The sequence below is a fragment of the Colobus angolensis genome, unplaced genomic scaffold, assembly GCF_000951035.1.
Source record: "Colobus angolensis palliatus isolate OR3802 unplaced genomic scaffold, Cang.pa_1.0 Scaffold422, whole genome shotgun sequence".
Lineage (NCBI taxonomy): Eukaryota > Metazoa > Chordata > Mammalia > Primates > Cercopithecidae > Colobus > Colobus angolensis.
In genome coordinates this window covers 1,056,261-1,077,074 of record NW_012117622.1, presented here as the reverse complement: position 1 = coordinate 1,077,074, position 20,814 = coordinate 1,056,261, and the positions used below count along the sequence as shown (strand labels likewise).

At 35.8% G+C, this 20,814-nt stretch overlaps 1 protein-coding gene across 1 annotated transcript in view; it reads right to left on the bottom strand.

Annotated features, from left to right (window-relative positions):
- CCDC39 (coiled-coil domain containing 39) overlaps window positions 1-20,814 on the bottom strand; it is a 56,949-nt gene that overhangs the window by 15,375 nt on the left and 20,760 nt on the right. Inside the window, exons 10-14 of the mRNA XM_011956702.1 lie at window positions 17,958-18,152; window positions 16,872-17,036; window positions 13,918-14,055; window positions 12,118-12,326; window positions 1,476-1,599 (exon numbers count right to left, since the gene is read on the bottom strand). Of these exons, the coding sequence (XP_011812092.1) occupies window positions 1,476-1,599; window positions 12,118-12,326; window positions 13,918-14,055; window positions 16,872-17,036; window positions 17,958-18,152 (831 nt within the window). The remainder of the gene's footprint in view (window positions 1-1,475; window positions 1,600-12,117; window positions 12,327-13,917; window positions 14,056-16,871; window positions 17,037-17,957; window positions 18,153-20,814) is intronic.

The window sequence follows — 20,814 nt, the reverse complement described above, 5'->3', positions numbered from 1 at the left end:
ACAAGAGTAACAGTATTACCTGTTTCATTTTCCAAGTGAGGAAACTTAGGCCTCACACGGTTAAGTAGCTTACTCCTGGACACCTGTCTAAGCAGTGGTAGGATATGGACAAAGGCACACTTAACATCAGTACTTTTAGGTAACCCATCACACCACTTGGTAGAGAAACTTAATTGGAATTGCAACATCTCCCTACTTCCCAACACCTAAAAAGAGCCTACCCTATATCCTTCAGGAACTTTTAAAACCTGAGAGGAGAAAAGTCGTGTTTGGGCAGAAGCCTGAGGTATTACAGACTGACAAGTAATAAGAACGTTTTGAGAGCTGGGACTGATTTCTCATAGGAAAGGCAGAATTTCAAACAAAGTGACAGGCATACCATACTTGCTGTATTTGTTAGGGCAGATTTGAAGAAGAACTACAGGAGAAAATTTGGCTAATTAAGTTGGTAGAAGTCAAATGGAGAGAGCATCCACGAGAGCTATTCTCTGAAGGTATGAACTGGAAGATCATCTCACCCCTATTCATGTAGGGTACAGGGAAGTAAGTCAAAGTTACAAGTTCCATCCCTTGTTTGTAGAATTTTGAGTAATATCCTAGACCTTTCTATAAAGGAAATTACTCCTGCTCAGGGTATTTTCTACATGGGAAAAATGACTATAGCAGTGCTTAGAAAGGGAATAGCATTCAATTCCACATCACTTAATGAATTTCCCCTTATGGGTTAAAGGTAACTGTGGGATGACAGACTACTGTCAAACATCAGAAGAAAAAAACAGATTCACCTGGTCTGTCTCCGTATAATATGAGGGCAGGGAAGCGCCCTCTTCTTATCTGAACAGCTGCCTTACCAGGACTATAATGGTAAACTGGAGTTTAAAATTCAGAAGTGGTATAGCTCCAAGAAATGCTAAGGTCCAGCCAGGGTGTGGCATAAGAGTGGGTGGCTATAATGAAGTAAAGGAAAGCTTTAAGCCTCAAGTGTTGAACAGGTTGTCACATGCATACCAAAGACACTTAGAGTGGTAATAGGTCTTCAAAAGATTACGAATCTTGACTAGGGGAAATGACATGCCACAAATAATAGCAAAAAGAAAAAAGTGTCAAGGAATGGTCAAGTAGAATGACCTGAACTCAAAAGAGGAAGAGTTCTGGAGCAAGTTCGCAGTAAGTTTTGGGAATCGGGGGGCAGTGCTTGACCTCACGGACTGGAGGTATATAAAATGAATGAATAGTGCTTTCAGTATCTGAGGTATATAGAATGAATAGTGCTTTCAGTATCTCCATTTAGGAATGAATGTTTTGGCCTTTGTTAAGTGTAACAGTGGCCCTAATTAAGTGAAATAGTTGCTAGATTTCATGGAGGGAAAGTTGCAATTTTGTTTTTTTGTTTTTTGTTTTTTTTTTAATTCAGAGGATTACAATGAATGAGTTAACAAAACATACCATCACAACTGTGAATCAATTAAAATTACCTTTATTACATAATAGGCCTGTGTTTTCTCCTCTTCTCCTTCTGGAGGCAGCATAACGACAGTCAGAATTTCATATCTATTCTTCAGCTTCTCAATTTTACTTAGCCGCTCATGAAACTCAGTGCTAATAAGAAAAAAAAACACTGAGAAATGAATAACATACTTTAGAATTTTTAAAGGACTATCAGGTGTTCTTATTGAAGACATTTGGATTTGTGTCACTACTAAACTCAAACAGGTTAAATTTGTTCTCACATTTTAATTCGGTGTGAAGGATCTGATATTTACCCTACTTGAAAGCTGACAAGTTAGCCTGCCACAGTTTCACTGTGTCTTTTGCTGGCAAAAGACACAATTCCTGTTTCAGAGACAAAAGACTTTATTTCTCATGACACAACCATTGGTTCCCCTGGCTCCCTACATCCCATGGGGGCAAGACAGGGCTCAAGTGGATGCTGCACACGGTAGATTTGCATCACAGCTGAGGAATCTCAAGCCTAGGTAACCCAAATATTTTATAGTGGGGAATAAGCAAACATGCCTAACTTTTGCTGCAGAAGGAGATGTTACCTCTAGTTTCTGAGGCTGTTGGCTATTCAAACGTCTTTAAAAAGATAGTGCAAACAGGGCGGTTGAGAATTGTCTTCCAGCATTCAGATTCAGATTCTTAAATCTATTGGTTAATTTCTCCTTTTATTTCAGTAAATTTATATTTTTGAGCTATTTTTTAGAACTTAGTAATCTTAATATATGCATGGCAATATGGAGAGTGACACAATGCCTGCCACAAACTCATGAAAGTAAGCTATCATGATGAAAAAGAAATCCTCGACCTACCCATTTTTCTACTGCTAGAGAAAACTCATGGTAAAATATGTTTAAATAGTGTCAGAAGTTACAGTTTTTCTTATTTTTAATTATCACTCATTTCCTCAGAAAATATTTACTCATCCTGTATATGATCATAAAACCTTGCTGGACTTCAAGATTGTGGACCAATCACAGTATATTGCTCTTCCTTTCTAAAATAAAAAAAAAAAGATTTTTTAAAAAAAAACAGCAACATAGCAGTTCTGAGAACCAGAAAGGTACAATATTTTTTCATGAATTCATGGAAAACAGATGGGGTAAGATTAATGGAAAAAAAAGATACAAACATGGAAGACCACTGCAGAAGCAGAAGCCATTTTCCACCAAAGAAGTCTGAAAAAAATCAAACTCAGAAATAAGAAAAAGAACAAGAGTGATCTATGAGGCTATAATCAACACCTCTGGGCCATTCCCCTCAACCCCTCAAAGCATACAGAAATGCCAGGAATGCTTTCTGCTCCAGTGATAACCAGAAAGTTACCACAGTTCCTAGCATACATGTTGAAGCTAGAGAAAGAGGTAAAAACATGAAGTAAGTCTAGGCTTCCCCAACAGTGGAAGTAAATGAAAAAGAAAGGCAGTTCTACTTAGGAATGAGATGAAGTCTTCATCACTCAAACACTTCCTAACTTTTTGTAACCATGAAATCCTAACCCTGCTTAATAGCTATTATGCTCTTTACAGGACAAACTAGCTCAAGAGCCTACAATCAGCCCTCCCATTTAGAGGAGTAATCTGTTGCAGAAAACCAGAAATCCGCTTAATTGCAGAGGAAACCCTTACCAGTTAGCTGCCAATATCCACCGATTAGTAAGAATTTATTAATAAATATTAACAGAAAACAAAGGACCATCAAACATTTATAGAAAGCAAACAGCATAAATGAACAAAATGAACAAAGAACAGACCTGAGATTAACGCATAATGCATAGAAGACAACGTTCAGTCTTCTAATTAGTACCCTCTAAAAGAGAAGAGGATATTGATTCCAAAAACACCCATAAAACAAGATGGGCTGCTATGAAAATAAAGGAGTAATGAAACAACAGTGCTTGCAAATAAGTTTTCGTTTTCAATGTAAGAACAGTGAAGAATAAAGATTTAATGAGCAATCTGGAGAGAGAGACAAGGGGGGAGATGAGGCAGAGGAGAGGGACATAGGGAGAGAGAAAGAAAGAATATCTGAGAAAGTAAAATACAAGTAGAAAAAAGAAACCTGGAGGACAGACCTAAAAGGGCCAACATCTACTAAAAGTGAGCAACAAATGGAGAAAACAGAGAATATGATGGTAAGAAAAAAATTAAATAGAAAAATATTCTCCTGACCTGAAGAAAAACTTGAGTGAAATAACTAAAAGAGACCACACAGAAAGCAGTTCAGCCCCTCTTCCCTGGAAACCTCTATCCTGACTTTTCACCAGACAGGGGCCCCAGCTCGTGACCACAGAACGGTTGCTACACCCATGGCTGAGCATACCCACTGGTAGTGGACTGGAGTTTGCTGGAGACTCCCCGAGGCATATGATAGTCCCTCTGCCAGGACCACAGCAGCAGTTCTATCCCTGCTGCCCTTGATTTGAGGAAAAAACAACCTGAGGACTATGCCTGAGCTTACAGCACATTACAGGCACCATGCAGAGAAGACACCACTGTCTTCTCCCAACTTCCTTAACTCCTTGCTCCCCAGGAAGCCACAAGCTCACACCAGCACTACAGCCTCCTACCCCACCAGCTGAACACTACCAGTAACAGCAGCTAAATGCTTCTCAGAGGTAGAGCCGCCAGGGGCAACCAAAAGCCTCTGCCACTGGCTCTGCAGTGGTACTACCCCAGCTATCCTCAGATTAACCAAGGAGCAAAGACCCTAAGTACCTCATCCGTATTTGCAACAAGCTGTAATCCACCCAAGCAGAGGAAGCCAGTCCATCTCCCATGGATCACATAAACCCCTACTGCTCGTCACCAGGCAGGGTGTCCCCAGCTTGGGCCCATACCACAGACCACCTCATCCTGGGTTTATTGCACTCAGTGATTGCTGACCTGCACCTCTCTGGGATGAAGCCCTCAGGAGACAACCAAAAGACCCTCAGCCACAACCACTACTAAGGTACCTTCCTCTGCTGCCTCCAAGTTGGGAAAGAAACATAAACCCTGAGATCACCCCAGAGCTGTGGTGGGCAGCCCAGTAGCATCAAGCCATGATCTACAGCCAGCACTCAGGTGAGAGAGGAGCCCACACTTACAGAGCATTGAGAAAGAGCATGACGCAACTGTGAGGAAATATAGAGGAACCACACAGCCAAGCAAGAGCCTATCTACTGACCACTACACCTAAGCGTCACCTACTAGATCACACCCCAAAGCTTCAACACCAAAAATAACTTCCTAACATATCCTCCTGTGAAACCAAAGAAGTCAGCTACAAATAAAGACCCCACACAAAGCCTTGGCCCTGTGAAAACATCCAGAAAAGAAGTCTGTTGACTGTACTCAGTCTACACCACAGTTAAAGGAATAACCCTTGTATTAGTCCATTTTCAAACTGCTATAAATATACTACCTGAGACTGGATAATTGACAACAAAAGAGATTTAATTGACTCACAGTTCCACATGTCTGGGGAGGCCTCAGGAAACATAATCATGAATCATGATGGAAAGCAAGAGGGAAGCAGCAGCATCTTTACAAGGCAGCAGGAGAAAGAAAGGGAAACTTCCAAACATTTTTAAACCATCAGATCTCGTGAGAACACACTGTCATGAGAACAGCACTGGGGAAACCACCACCAATATCCAGTTACTTCCCACCAGGTCCCTCCCTCGACACGGGATTACAGTTGAACATGAGACTTGGGTGGGGACACAGAGCCAAACCATATTCTGCCCCTGGTGCCTCCCAAATCTCATGTCCTCACATTTCAAAACCAATCATACTTTCCCAACAATCCTCCAAAGTCTTAACTCACTCCAGCATTAACTCAAAAGTCCAAGTCCAAAGTCTTATCTGAGACAAAGCAAGTCCCTTCCATCTATGAGCCTGTAAAATAAAAAACAAGTGAGTTGCTTCCAAGATACAATGGGGGTACAGGCATTGAGTAAATGTTCCTGTTCCAAATTGGAGAAGTTGGCCAAAACAGAGGGGCTACAAAGCCCATGCAAGTCCAAAACCTGGCAGGGCACTCACTAAAGCTCCCGAATAATCTCCTTTGACTCCATGTCTCACATCCAGGGCACACTGATACATGGGGTGGGCTCCCAAGGCCTTGGGTAGCTCTGCTTCTGTGGCTTTTCAGGGTACAGCCCCTTTGGCTGCTTTCATGGGCTGACATTGAGTGCCTGCGGCTTTTCAGGGTGCATGGGGCAAGCTGTCAGTGGTTCAACATACACAAATCAATAAATTTGATTCATCACATAAACAGAACTAAAGACAAAAATGACATGATTATCTTAATAGATGTAGAAAAGGCTTTTGATAAAATTCAATACCTCTTCATGTTAAAAATTCTCAATAAATTAGGTACTGAAGGAACATAGCTCAAAAATAGTAAGAGCCATCTATGACAAACCTATATGATAGTAAATGGAGAAAAGCTGGAAGCATTCCTCTTGAAAACCAGCATAAGACAAGGATGCCCTCTCTCACCACTCTTACTCAACATAGTATCAGAAGTCCTGGACAGAGCAGTCAGGCAAGAGAATGAAAGAGCATCTAAATCCTTGTTTGCAGATGACATAATTCTATATCTAGAAAACCCCATAGTCTCAGTCCAAAAGCTGCTTCAGCTGATAGAAAACTTCAGCAAAGTTTCAGGATACAAAATCAACATACAAAAATTACCAGCATTCCTATACACCAACAACAGCCAAGCCAATAGCCAAATCAGGAACGCCATCCCATTACACAACACAAAAAGAATAAAATACCTATGAATACAGCTAACCAGGGAGGTGAAAGATCTCTACAATGAGAATTACAAAACACTGCTCAAGGAAATCAGCAGAAAGCTGATTTCTCATGGATAGGAAGAATCAATATTAAAATGGCCATACTGCCCAAAGCAACTTACAGATTCAATGCTATTTCTGTCAAACTACCAACGACATTTTTGTAGAACTAGGAAAAAAGTATTTTAAAATTCATATGGAACCAAAAAAGAGTCTGAGTAGCCAAGGCAATCCTAAACAAAAATAACAAAGCTTGAGGCATCACGTTACCCAACTTCAAAGTACACTACAGGGCTACAGTAACCAAAACAACATGGTACTAGTACGAAAACAGACATACAGACCAATGCAACAGGAGAGCGCAGAAATCAGGCTGCATCCCTACCACCATCTCATCTTCAACAAAACTGAGAAAAACTATCAATAGGGAATGGATTTGTTATTCAGTACATGGTGCTGGGATAACTGGCTAGCCATATGCAGAAGATTGAAACTGGACCCCTTTCTTACACCACATACAAAAATCAAGATGGATAAAATATTTAAACGTAATACCCAAAACTATAAAAACCCTGGAAGACAACCTAGGCAATATTATTCTGGACAGAGAAAAAGGCAGCGATTTCATGATGAAGATGCCAAAAGCAATCACAAAAAAAAAAACAGTGACAAATGGATATAATTAAAACTGAAAAGCTTCTGCACAGCAAAATAAACTATCAACAGAGAAAACAGACAACCTACAAAATGGGAGAAAATTTTTGCAAGCTCTGCATCTGATAAAGATCTAATATCCAATATCTATAAGGAACTTAAACAAATTTACAAGAAAAAAATACAACCATATTAAAAAGTGAGCAAAAGACATGAACACTTTTCAAAAGGCGACCTACATATGCCAAAAAGCATATGAAGAAAAGTTCAATAGACCATTAGAAAAATGCAAATCAAAACCACAGATACCATCTCACACCAATCACAATGGCTACCATTAAAAGGTCAAAAAAAAATAACATGCTGGTGAGGTTGCAGAGAAAAAGGAATGCTTATACAATATTGTTGGGAATGTAAATTAGTTCAGCCACTGTGGAAAGTTATGTGGTGATTCCTCAAAAAACTAAAAACAGAAGTATCATTAAACCCAGGAATCCCATTACTGGGTATATACCCAAAGGAATATAAGTCATTCTACCATAAAGACACATGTGCACAAATGTTCATCGTAGCACTATTCACAGTAGCAAAGACATAGAATCAAGCAAATACCCATCAGTGACAGATTAGATTTTAAAAACGTGGCACATATACACCATGAAATACAATGCAGCCATAAAAAAGAATAAGATACTGTGTTTCACGGGAACATGGATAGAGCTGGAGGCCATTATCCTTAGCAAACTAATGCAGGAACAGAAAACCAAACACGGCACATTCTCACTTACAAGTGGGAGCTAAATGATAACTCATGGACACAAAGAGGAAAACAATGGGCACTGGGACCTGTTGGTGGGTGGAGGGTGAAAGGAGGGATAGAAACAAAAAAAAAATAACTATTGGGTACTAGGATTAGTACCTGGGTAATGAAATAATCTGTATAACAAACCCCCATGACAAGTTTACCTGTATAATAAACCTGCACGTGTATCCCTGAACCTAAGACTTTTTTTTTTTAAATCACTGAAAGAGTTCACCCAGGAAGGGTAAAGCAAGAGAAACTTTAAAATGACAAAACACCCAGAAACATACAAGAAAATTATGAAACACCAAGAATAGAGTGTCCCAAAGCTTCCAGAAAGAAAACAAAGCCCAGTTTCCCTACAAGATAAATTTCATTAAACTATAATCAGACTTCTCATAAACAACACTGTAGTCAATGTTTTACAATGTTCTGTCATTCAAGTTTAAAGGAGAATTAATATATATTAAACATACAAGGACTGCAAAGTTTCAGAAAACATCAGTTTGAAAAAACATTCAAAATCATACTCCAAGAAATGAAATGAAATCCAAGAAAATAGAATGATGACAAGGGATACATGAAAAAAAATCAAGAAACAAAACACATAGGTAATTTTAAATTATTGCTGACATTTGGATCTACAGCTTAGTGCACATTAAGGAGTTTTTTAAAAAGTAAAGACATAATATTAAAAACAATAGCAAGAGAGTATCATCAGTATTTCAACAATATGTGAAAGATGGGAAGAGGAAAAGAACAGGTAAAAGATGCCAAAAGTAGTATTTTTAGGAAGGGGAAAATAATAGAAGCTAATCAATTTTCAGTATTCATACAGAAATGATTAAAGTTTCTTTTAAATCTAAGAATAACCAACAAAATAATTAAAATTAGAATGTTTACTTTCCAAATAAAAGGCAAAACAAAATTCAGTAAAAACAATGAAAAGCTGGAAAGACAGAAATAATGAATACATGGCAATTTCTTAATGTTTCCTGAAAAGTTAAATATATACCTATCATATGATCCAGCAATTTTACTCCTAAGTATCCAAGAGAAAAGAAAGCATATATTCATACCAAGAACACGTATGTTCATAGCACCTTTGTTTATATAGCTAAGAATTTTAAAGAACTCAAATGTCCATCAGCAGGTAAATGTACAAACAAACTGGAGTAAACACATGGAATGGAATACTGCTATTTAACAAGAGAAAGCCAGGGTCAGCAAACCATCCTGCCTGCCACCTGTTTTTGGATAGCCCACAAGTAAAGAATGACTTTTAAATTTTTAAGTGATTAGAAAAATAAAAGAATTGTATTTCATGAAAATTTAAAATTACAATATTCATAAAGTTTTATTGGAAAATAGCCATGCTCATTTTTTGACATATTGTCATGGCTGCTTTCAGTCTACAATGACAGAGTTAAGTAAGTTGAGTTATTAAAACAATGACTGGAAGCAGCCTAAATGCCAATCAACCAACAAGTGGATAAAGAAAATACACCATGGAATACTACTCAGCCACAAAAAGAAACAAAATCATGGCATTTGCAGCAACTTGGATGGAGTTGGACTCCATTATTCTAAGTAAAGTAACTCAGGAATGGAAAACCAAATATTGTTATGTTCTCGCTTATAAGCGGGAGCTAAGCTATGAGGATGGAAGAGCATAAAAATGATAAAATGGACTTTGGGGACTTGTGGGGGGTGGAATGTGAGACGGACCTGAGGGATAAAGGACTACACTTTGAGTATAGTGTACACTGCTTGGGTTCAGATACACCAAAATCTCAGAAATTACTGCTACAGAACTTATCTGTGTAGCTAAAATCCACCTGTTTTCCAAAAATTATTGAAATAAAATTTTAGGAATAAGTTAAAAAATAAAACAAAGACCATATGGCCTGCAAGGAACTGTAAGTTACTTACCTAGCTCTTAGAGAAAAAGTGTGTCAACCCCTGATAAAAAGGAATGTATATTGATATACACAACATGGATGAATTTCAAAATAATTACGCTGAATGAAAAAAGCCAGACAAAAGGCAAACCTACTATTGGATTCCATTTACATAAAACTCTTGAAAATGCAATCCGAACTATATGGATGAAAAGCAGATCAGTTGTCTGGAGAGATAAACACTGGGGAAGGACTGAAGGGAGGAATTACAATGGGGTACAAGGAAACTTGTAGGGGTGACAGATACTTTATCTTGATGGTGGTGATGGTTTCTCTGGTATATTACATATGTCAAAACCTATCGAATGTACACTTTAAATCTGTGCAACTTATATATCTCAAGTATACCTCAATAAAGTTTAAAAAGTAAAGTCTATGACAACTGAAAGACAGGAAAGGCAAAAAAGAAAAAAATGGCAATATTAATTTTTTATGGGATGCAGCTAATATAATACTCAGAGGGTTTTTTTTCAGACTTCAAAGCTGAAAATTAATAAGCTAAGAATCTGAAGAATTTAGGAAAAGAACATTAAAAACCCATATAAAAGAAGGAAAAAGTAGTAAAGGCAAGAAAATATCAATAAGAGCAGATCCTTTCCAAATAATGTTAAAACTGATTAACTTGTGAGAATTATCCTACCCCAAAAGAATGCACAAATAACCAATGTCAGGAATATAAAAGAAGTCATCTCTAAAAATACCACAACTATTAAATAATAAAATTATAAACAACTTTATAATTTATAAATTATAAATAACTGGCAACAAATTTGAAAATCTGAATATAGAAAATTTTTCCTAGAGAAAAAATATAATTTACCAAAACATAATCAATAATAAATACAAAATCTGCATTGTCCTATAACCAGTATATAAGCCAATAGTTGAAAATGTTCCCCCAAGCCGGGCGCGGTGGCTCAAGCCTGTAATCCCAGCACTTTGGGAGGCCGAGACGGGCGGATCACGAGGTCAGGAGATCCAGACCATCCTGGCTAACACGGTGAAACCCCGTCTCTACTAAAAAATACAAAAAACTAGCCTGGCGACGAGGCGGGCGCCTGTAGTCCCAGCTACTTGGGAGGCTGAGCCAGGAGAATGGCGTAAACCCGGGAGGAGGAGCTTGCAGTGAGCTGAGATCCGGCCACTGCACTCCAGCCTGGGCGGCAGAGCGAGATTCCGTCTCAAAAAAAAAAGAAAATGTTCCCCCATAGAAAACTTCGAGCTCCCAATGGCTTTTTTTTCCAGTAAGGTCTTTGAAAGACAAAAAAAGATATAATTCCACTCTCTTAGAAACATATTCCATGTACAGAAAAATAAGAAATACACAAAAGTCATTTTATGAAGGCAGACATAACCTTAATAGCCTGATAACCTGACAAGGACAGTAGAGCAAGGAGAATTATGGGTCATTTGTACACATGAACATAGATGCAAAAATTGTATTAAAATATTCCCTAACAAAATCTAGATGTATGCAAAAGACAATATGAAACAGACAAGTTGGGTTTATTCTAGAATGTAAGGTTGGTTTGACTGAAAAATTGATCAATATGATTAAACACATTAACGGATTGAAGAAGCTACATCTTGTCAATAAGTGCTGAGAAAGCATATAATAAAAGTCAACATCCATTTTGATTAAACAAAATAACCTCTTAGTAAAGGATAAAAATAGATAGGATATCACTTAATATGGTAAAAGATATCTAAAAAATAGAAATAAACTACAGTAAACCTTATACTTAATGCAAAAACAACAAAAGCTTTCCCTTTGAGATCAGGTAACAAGACAAGGATACCTGTAATCAACACTGCTCTTCAGTATTGAACTAGGGAAAAAAGAAAAGTTATAAAGATTGGGAAGCAAGAAATAAAACTTATTATTATTTGAAAATAATATAAATGAAATACAGTTTATAGAAAATTAGAATCTACTGATTGTTAGAACAAGATTGATTGTTAAGTAAGGTTGCTGAATACTTAATATGCAGAAATTAACTGCATTTCTACTTTCCAGCAACAAACCAAAAATGAAATTGACAGTAACATTAAAGAAAAAACATGTATCCAGAAATAATCTTATAAAAGATGTACAAAATCTCTATGGTAAAATCACTTCAATAGATACAGCTATTGAATATCTATTTTTAAAAAGACATGTTATTGGACTTTATCAAAAACCATACATTAAAAAGTAATTCCAAGTAGAGTGATCTTAATGTAAAAGGGACAGCCTAAAGAATGAAGAATTAACCAAAAGAAGAGCGTAGATTTATGGCTATAACACGCCCTATGTCTTTCTTGTATGAAAAGCCATTTCAAACGAATAAGAAAAAGATGCACAGCCAGTTCTCCTGACATCACCCTCACTTTTTTTTTAATTCCTCAGCAATTTTAAAACTAAAAATTACCTCATGTTTTCCCGTTCTTGATCAACATATCTTATTTGTGATGCAAGCATTGTTTTATGAACTTTAATTTCTTCAGTTCGCTCTTCCATTGCTGTGTATAATTGCTGTTTTCTTTTTTCTAGGGAAAGAACTTCTTCTGCCTTACTGTGAAGCATTTCTCGAGTACGCTTAACTTCAAGTTTTAAAAGACTGTCCTCTATCATCAAATCCTATCAACGTAACAAAATGGTCAAATATTGAAATTATTTTTTATTGCAAAACCAAAATATTTTTCCTTTTATGGCTATATAAGTAAAACTTGAAAATATATATTTTTCTAATTTAACCATTGACTAAGATATTAACTAAGGCTAAAATTAAATTGATCACAGTCCTAGCCTTTTTTTTTTAAGAAAAGGGTTTATAGTTATTCCAAATCTTTTTTATAATTCAATTTTAAAGTCAAGCTTTGCTATTATAAAAAACAAAAGGAAGAAGTTATTCCTGAAATTAAACTTACACTATCCAAAAAACATAAAGCCATATGAATGGCCATTTTTATACTCTGAATCTCACAAAATAATGTGGAAATATATTTTTATTTTAAGACAGAAGAGTACACATATCAATCAATTTTCAGAATAGAAACCCCAGAAGAAAAACACTCCAGAATATAAGATTTTATTGTTTCATAAACATAGCTTTTCATTTGGAGAGATTAGATACTTACATCTCACGTGCACCAAAAATATATTCTAGATGAATGAAAAATCTTAAGAGATGAAATCAATGTAACTACTAGAAATAGTAAACATTTGTCTGATTTTTAGTGTAACCAAGAAGTTTCTAAGCATAAAAATTAAAAAGAAAATAAAACTAAAAGATTTGATGTTTAAAAAAACTTTTATGTCACAAACACTGCATAAAAATGTAAAGGTAAATGGTGAAAATATTTACAATATTTATGACAGAGATAATATTTTTACATATGAAAATTTTTTATAATTTATATATGTAAACCTCCCAGTGGAAAAATGGGCCAAGAATACAAACTAGAGCTCCAAAGAAAAAAAGTATGGAACATGACATAACAGAGAAAAGTGTTTTAAACATTTTTATTTAAACATAAATGTTTGAAAATTTATCATTAAAATATTTTTAAACCACCAATTTTAAAAATGCAGACTAAAACAAAGAGATACCATGTTTGACTATCAAACTGGCAACAATTTCCTAAATTAGGATATCCAGCCTCAGTGGTAGTGAATAAAATAGAATGCTTACACACTATTGATAGGAATATTAATAGTAGGTACCCTCTAGAAGAGAATTGGGCTTAAAAATAGTTTTGAGACACTAAAAATATTTCTTTCTGAACCATAATTATATAGCTAGGAATTTATCCAAAGGAACTAATTGAATAGAACTATACAATGAACAACTAATTGAACAACTACATTATACATGTAGTACTATTACAATAGCCAACCATTGGAAAGAAACAAAAATCTAAAAAATAGGGGATGGTTAAATACACTATGGTAACTTCATGCAGTGGACTTATAGAAAGCCCTCAAAAATGTTTTTGAAGGAATAATGTTTTAAGATACATATGATGTATAGAAATTTTTTTAATACAACATAAAAAGCCAAATTTCTTAAAAGACTGGAGGGAAATAACAGACTTAACACTGTTTATATTGGGTATAATGATTATAGTGACATTTTCTTTTTCATTAATTTGCTATATTTTTTCATTTGTCTATGATTAACATGGAAACATGGTTTTCAATACTATATATGCATACAATTTTACTGCACCTGCTTAAAAGCTTTGGCTTTATCAAGTTCTTTCTCTGATCTGTCAACGAAAAGGTTTAGTTCATTTATTTTGGTCATAAGGGACTGTTTTTCTTCACTGTTTTTACTATACGACTTCTTGATAAAATAAAGATCATTCTGCAAAAAGAAAAAAGATATATAAATGTATGTTTTAAATATTAACAAAAGTATTAAATACATACTGTATTATATATATCTTACATTAAATTATATACTCAGATATTTACAATAATCCTATGTTTTATTACCTCTCTTCCTGCTATGTCTCTAATATAATATACATGGATAGTCACATAGGAACATTTTCATTTTTATCATCAATTGATGTTTTGGATTTAGTATGAGTTCAGTAATTCTAGGAAATATATACTTCCAGTTCAACCTAATGAATCACAGTCATCCCTCAGTATTCTCTGGGGATTGGTTGCAGGACAACAGCACTACCACCACCAAAAGGTATGGATGTTCAAGTCCCTTATATAAAATAGCAGTGTTTGCATGTTATCTACACGCATCCTCCTGTATACTTTAAATTATCTTTATATTACTTATGCAATAAAATGTAAATGTTATATAAATAGTTGTTATACTGCATCATTTAGGGAATAATGACAAGAAAAAAGTCTGTACATTTTCAGTACAGACGCAAATCACCCATTTTTTTTTTAGTATTTTCAGTCTGCAGTTGGATGAATCTGCAGATGCGGAGCTTGTGGATACAGAGGGCTGACTGTGTTAGGAGACTGCCATTTATGAGGAGATGGGAGCATACACTGGCTCATTACATGGTTCACCACTCCCATACTGGAGTTCATTGTTTGAGTCTATGCAAGTCCCAGATAGTAAGGACATCAACAGTCTGAGAAAGCATAGGGTGCTGTTTAAGAGTACCAGCTCTTAGAATTAGATGGCCTTAATCACATACTAGCCATCTGACCCTAGTATGATGTACTCTTCCTCAGTTTCCTCATCTCTAAAATGGAGATGAGGACAGTTCCTACCTTCCTGCATTATTGTGAAGATTAAAGATGTTACTGTCAAAGCGTGTGTATAACAGTGCTTGACACATAGAACTGCCCTGTAAATGTCAGCTATTATTAATTACATACAAAACTGCATATTGCTAAAGAGAAAAATGTTTGGTTAGATCCAATTCCATCATATGCATAAATAGATCATACATATGCAGATACCAGTTTTCTAGTTTTATACCTATTTATATCTCTCTTTCCACCCAGAACCCAGAATAAGGTTTGTGCTCTTATTCCCTTGTTTCCTGAATCTGAACTTTCCAGTTCCAAGATCTCTTTCCCTCTCTTCCTCCCTCCATCAGTTCCTCCTCTCCTGTCTTTTTAATTGCCTGTATTTCTCTGAAGTATTGGGACCTAAGATTTCAGCAAGATAGTAAGAAGAGGAATTTGCTGCATAAAAATGTGATTTTATAAAATCAAATTTGAGAAAAAGAGTTAAAACAATGTGATTTTCAACCTGAAGAAACTAGTTTCTGTATGTAAAATTAGATGGAGTGGCATGTGAGAGGGCATACAGGATGACTGTATCTGTTGCTACTATTGAAAAGAGCAGCTCTTCATAATGACCAAAGGCTAACTAGCTTTAATATAATTTATTAATTCACTTACATTTCTATTAATTTACGTATCTCTCTGTTAAAACCAGAGTTGGAATAGGCATAAGCACTTGACAGTGGTATGATAGAGGGAGCAGTCAGAGTAGTTCAAAAGGGGAAGAACTATAACCATCCCCACACAGCAAAACAGACACACTCCAGGCCAGGGGCAAGGAACAAAGTCATACCTCTAACATTCTATAGCATTAATATTTTCATATTCTAAATAATCAAAACAATACCACATACTGTGTACATACTAAAGTATTGTGCTAAGATATAAATTGCTTCTAGTTCTCCCAAAGGTCCTAAAATAATAATTTTCCCCCATTTAATAGACGAGTAAACTAGAGCTCAGAAAAGTTAAAATAGTAGTAGTGGTATAGCCTTGAAATTTAAAACTAGTTCTATCTGATCCAAAAACCAGTGTTTTTCTCCACTAAGCAAAGATAACCATTTTAAAATATTTCATCAGACTGCAAACTACTCCAAACCAAAATTTTGTCTTCTCAAAATAAGAGAAAAAAGTAAGTAATACCTCTCCACCTTTTGCAGCCCTCAAGGATAGGGCAATTCTTTTTATAACCACCAGAGGATACATCAATAGTCTTTCCAGTGGTAAATAACATTTAGACCCTGCTAAGTTCTCACCCCATTCAGGTCCATGCTCAGTCTCTCACTTTTACTCTCTAGTCAAACTTTAACACAGTTTTTATATTACAATAAACATAATAAAATTCCTAAAGATGAAGACATTCTTACCTTATTAACAGAATCCAATCATTTCAAATATTATAACTAAGTAAAGATTTGAATAACAACTGCTGACTCATTAAAGAGTAGTTTCTTTTTAGATGGTGTTTTAAAGACAAAGGGCAATCAAGTTATTTCTTATGGCAGTTATAAAATAGAAAACTAGAACTTATCAATGTTCTAAACAGTGTACTCTTTAAGAGTATTTAGAAGTCAAATGCAGGAGGGGTCAAATCATAGCTCTCTGTGTACTAGCTGTATAACCTGGACAAATTACTTACTCTCTAAAACAGATAATAGTATCTTCCTCACATTTGTAAGAATTATATGAAATAAAATACTAGAGGCATGTCATACAATATTTAGCATATACTAAATGCATCATCAATGGTAACATTACACACTAATAGTACAAAAATAAGAACGTTGTTCATACATTTGTTATATATGTGTGTAGACTGGCAATCACCCTATTCAAAGTAGTCTTAGGAATATATCTTAAAACAGAATGACTAGGATATTTGAAACATAAAATGTATTTTGGCTAAGTTACATGAAGCTTCTTGATCTGTGTTTCCAAAAGGCCACATGTAGATTTTTTCTCTTCCAAAGACTTCTTAAGTTCAACAATTTTTGCTTCAAGGGCTTGTTTTTCTTCTGAATTAATTTCTCCCTTTAACCGTGACATTCTCCGTTCCACTTGTTGAATGTGAAAATCCTGTTACAGTTAAAAAAAAAAAAAGTTATTACAAAGAAGCAAACAGAAGCATTTCTATAAGTGTAAAAACAAAGTGAATACTTTCTTATGAGTTTGGACTGGGCATTATCATGTAATAAAGTCACTTTAGTTTTTCAGTAATTCAGGATAAAATCCTTTTCACTCTAAGAGGAACAAAAATAAACTGTATCTCAACAATCAAAGTCCATGATAGACACAGAAATAATCTTCTGAAAATATGACAAAATTGGGGGATGTTTATCATACTACCATGATGGAATCTCAGTAAATTCACTGGATTTACATGAATTGGGATTTCTGAGGGGACATTATCTAAGGGATACAAAACAGGTAGTCACTAATTGTTAGCCATGAAAGGTTCAAATAACATCTAATTAATTATTCTTAATATTATATTTTAACATCTGTAATTTTTAAAAACTAAGAATATGTATTAGATGAGAAAATTAAGATGTAGAGATGGAGAATAGTAAGACATTAACACAAATACATAAATAGAACAAAATAAGGAAAAACTGAAAAAAAATTGCTTCTATTAGCATGGGAGTGAGGGTGGTGGTGCATAACTAAGAATCAACATACACTTTTTCTCAGTTTCAGATATCTCAGGCCTTCTTTTGTTTTACTCTGGATGCAAACGTCTCAGGTTCCTTTAAAACACCGTTCTCCCTCTAACTAGAGTTCTCTCTCCTCTTGCCTGTTTATTTCAGACTGAGAGGAAAAAAATAATTTTTAAGGCTCCCTCACCCTACTACTGATCTAACATGATGTCTCACCTTCAGCATCTGTCTGTCCTCCACAAGAGTACTTAGAATTCTTTGTTTTATTAGAACATGGTGTATCTTGACCATCACAACTGTAATAAATCAATATGGAAGATATTCATAAAATGATATCTACCTGACTGTACATAATTTCTTGCTGCTTCAAGGTTTCAAAATCCAGTTTTTGTAACTGATGGTTGAGATGTTTCAGAGAAGAACGAGTTCCTTCAATTTCTGATAAAACCGCTTTTTCTTTCATTGTCTCAGTCTGTAACTCCTGAGCTTTCTTAAACAGCACATTTTTTATGAGGTTCAGTTGAACATCTACTTCCTGATAATAAGCAAGTGATTAATGAAGTTAAATATACTGAAATGTTGTATTTCATATGAACATAATAACTTAGAAACTCAAATAAATTTGAACCCTCCACCATTTTAGCCCCTTAGAAGATAAAGCTCTTCCCACAATTTTAACAAGTCCCTAACATTTCTTATGGTCTACTCTATTCTAGTAGACTAGGGTAGTTTTTATACCTGTGTCATATACCTTGACCTGTCATCTTAATTTCATCCCATGCTCCCCTAGCCTAGCAGTTGGCCATTCCACTGATTTCCTCAAAAAATAAAGTCCGCTGGAAACATACAGCCTGTACATTCGCAGAGTTTACTAAAGTCTTGAGGGTGCTATGGAGAAGAAATCACGTCACTCAATCTCCCACCTTTCGGGCAGTATCCAGTGGTGAGCAGGTAAATGTTTAACCATCATCTCTCCAGGAGATGGGAGGCGAGCGGGAGAATCTGATTTCCATGGTAGAAATACTCCCACTATGGCCAATTTCATGCTACTAACATGATTCCACTAAAGGTAGAGTTGGGAAGAAATTCACAGAAGCAGACCATTTTGTGCTATTTCCAACATACAGATAAAACAGACATAAGTAACCTTAAGAGTACAGAATAATAAAATATTTGGAAGTAATGAGTGCTGAGTATGTATTACTTTTTTTGTAAATGCCATTTATTTAACTGTGATTTTATATATTTTCATTTTTAATCATAGGGGTATTTAGGAAAATTTCTAAAAATTTAACTATTGGCTCTTGTAAGCTGGTAGGAGCTGGCCCCAGCACACTACAGGAACTACCTGTCACTCACTCTTTGCCTCCAGTTGGCCTCTCTACCATGTGCAGCTCTAGGAAATAGAAATGAGTCCCCCATCCCACTGCTCCTCTCTCAGGAAGCAAACCTGTCTTGTCCTGGAAGCCTCACGACCAATGTGTTCTAGGCTTTAAATTGATCTACCATGCCATGATCAATTGAAAATTATCATTCTTAAATGCTGAAATAATTTGCCTCTGTGATCTTATACCCAAATAAGCATATTTTCCTTTAGCAACCAACAAACCTGAATATGACACAAAACAAGTCTGTGACTGGTACATTTAAATATTTGCATAAACAAGAAATATAATCTGATATTCAATGCATTATTTTCCATATAATAGACAATTTTCAATGGATTTAAGATCTTCTCAAAGATTGCCTGGCAGAATTTTAAAGTCAATGCTTAGTGGTGAATAACACAGTATATCTCCAAAAAAGCTAGGGTTGGGATTTTTTCAAACAAAAACCAACAGCAATGAAGAAAACCCCAAGACTATGAACACAGCCCTGCTGAACAAACAATCAGTACACCCTGCTACTAATATTAATTTTTCTAATTTAGCTAGTTCTTCAAAAATGTCTGAAGTTTTTAATTCTCTGTGATGAAAAGGTCTATTTCATATAAATTTCACAATGTTTACAAGTTTCTGATAACTACTAATACGTATCATCTGTTACAGGGAATCATGCTCTTAGGAAAAAAACACCAAAACTTTTAAAAAATAATGTGTAATTTGAATACCATTCATGTCAAGACTGCAGCGTGATTTTATTACTTAGAAATTTTACAGCACACTGAGGAAGTTGGATCCCATCCAAATATAAGCGGAGCCAGATGAGACATAAGATTGGGAGATTTTGCCACCATCTTCAACTACCCCTTTTTCAACCCCCCGAAATGAGTAAAAGCAAGAAGTAGTTTCAGGTCACACTTAAAGTTCACACTTATAGTTCACTTTGAAGTTTTCAAAGAGGAAATGGTGCACCAGCCTTTTCCAGTTCCTCGAAAATTGGCTTTAATGCCATCAACATGCCAAAAAGACTGAGGTAGAAGAGGGTGCCAGTAGAGTTAGCAAAGTGATAACATTTCAAAGCCCATTTACCAAAAAAATTTGCCAGATTTTAAGGGGTTAAAGAGATAGTAGATGATGAAGAAGTACAAATCAGAAATGTAGATGATGGTGGGAATTTGATTACAAAAACAGTGATAATCATGTAGAAATCAGTTGTAAAACAAAGCCACTTTTCAAGCTATTTATATGCAATATACTAATAGATATATGGATGATGGCAGGGACACAGGTACAGTAGGCTTTGAGAAGGAATGGAATCCAGGGCACAGTGGGGAAGCTACTTTTTTAAAAAGACACCAACCCAGGCGTGGTGGCTCATGTCTGTAATCCCAGCACTTTGGGAGGTGGAGGAGGGTAGATCACTTGAGGTCAGGAGCTTGAGACCAGCCTGGCCAACATGGTGAAACCCCATTTCTACTAAAAATACAAAAATTAGCCAGGTGTGGTGGCACGTGCCTGTAATGCCAGCTACTTGGGAGGCTGAGGCAGGAGAATCGCTTGAACCTGTGAGGCAGAGGTTGTAGTGAGCTAAGATCATGTCACTGCACTCCAGTCTGGGGGACAGAATGAGACTCAGTCTCAAAAAAATAATAATAAAATAAAATAAAAACTGAATAAATACAAAGACATCAAAATTAGTAGTTTAAGAAGAGAGGAGGCTGGCCGGGTGCAGTGGCTCACACCTGTAATCCCAGCACTTTGGGAGGCTGAGGCAGGCAGATCGAGACCAGCCTGGCCAACATGGTGAAACCCCAT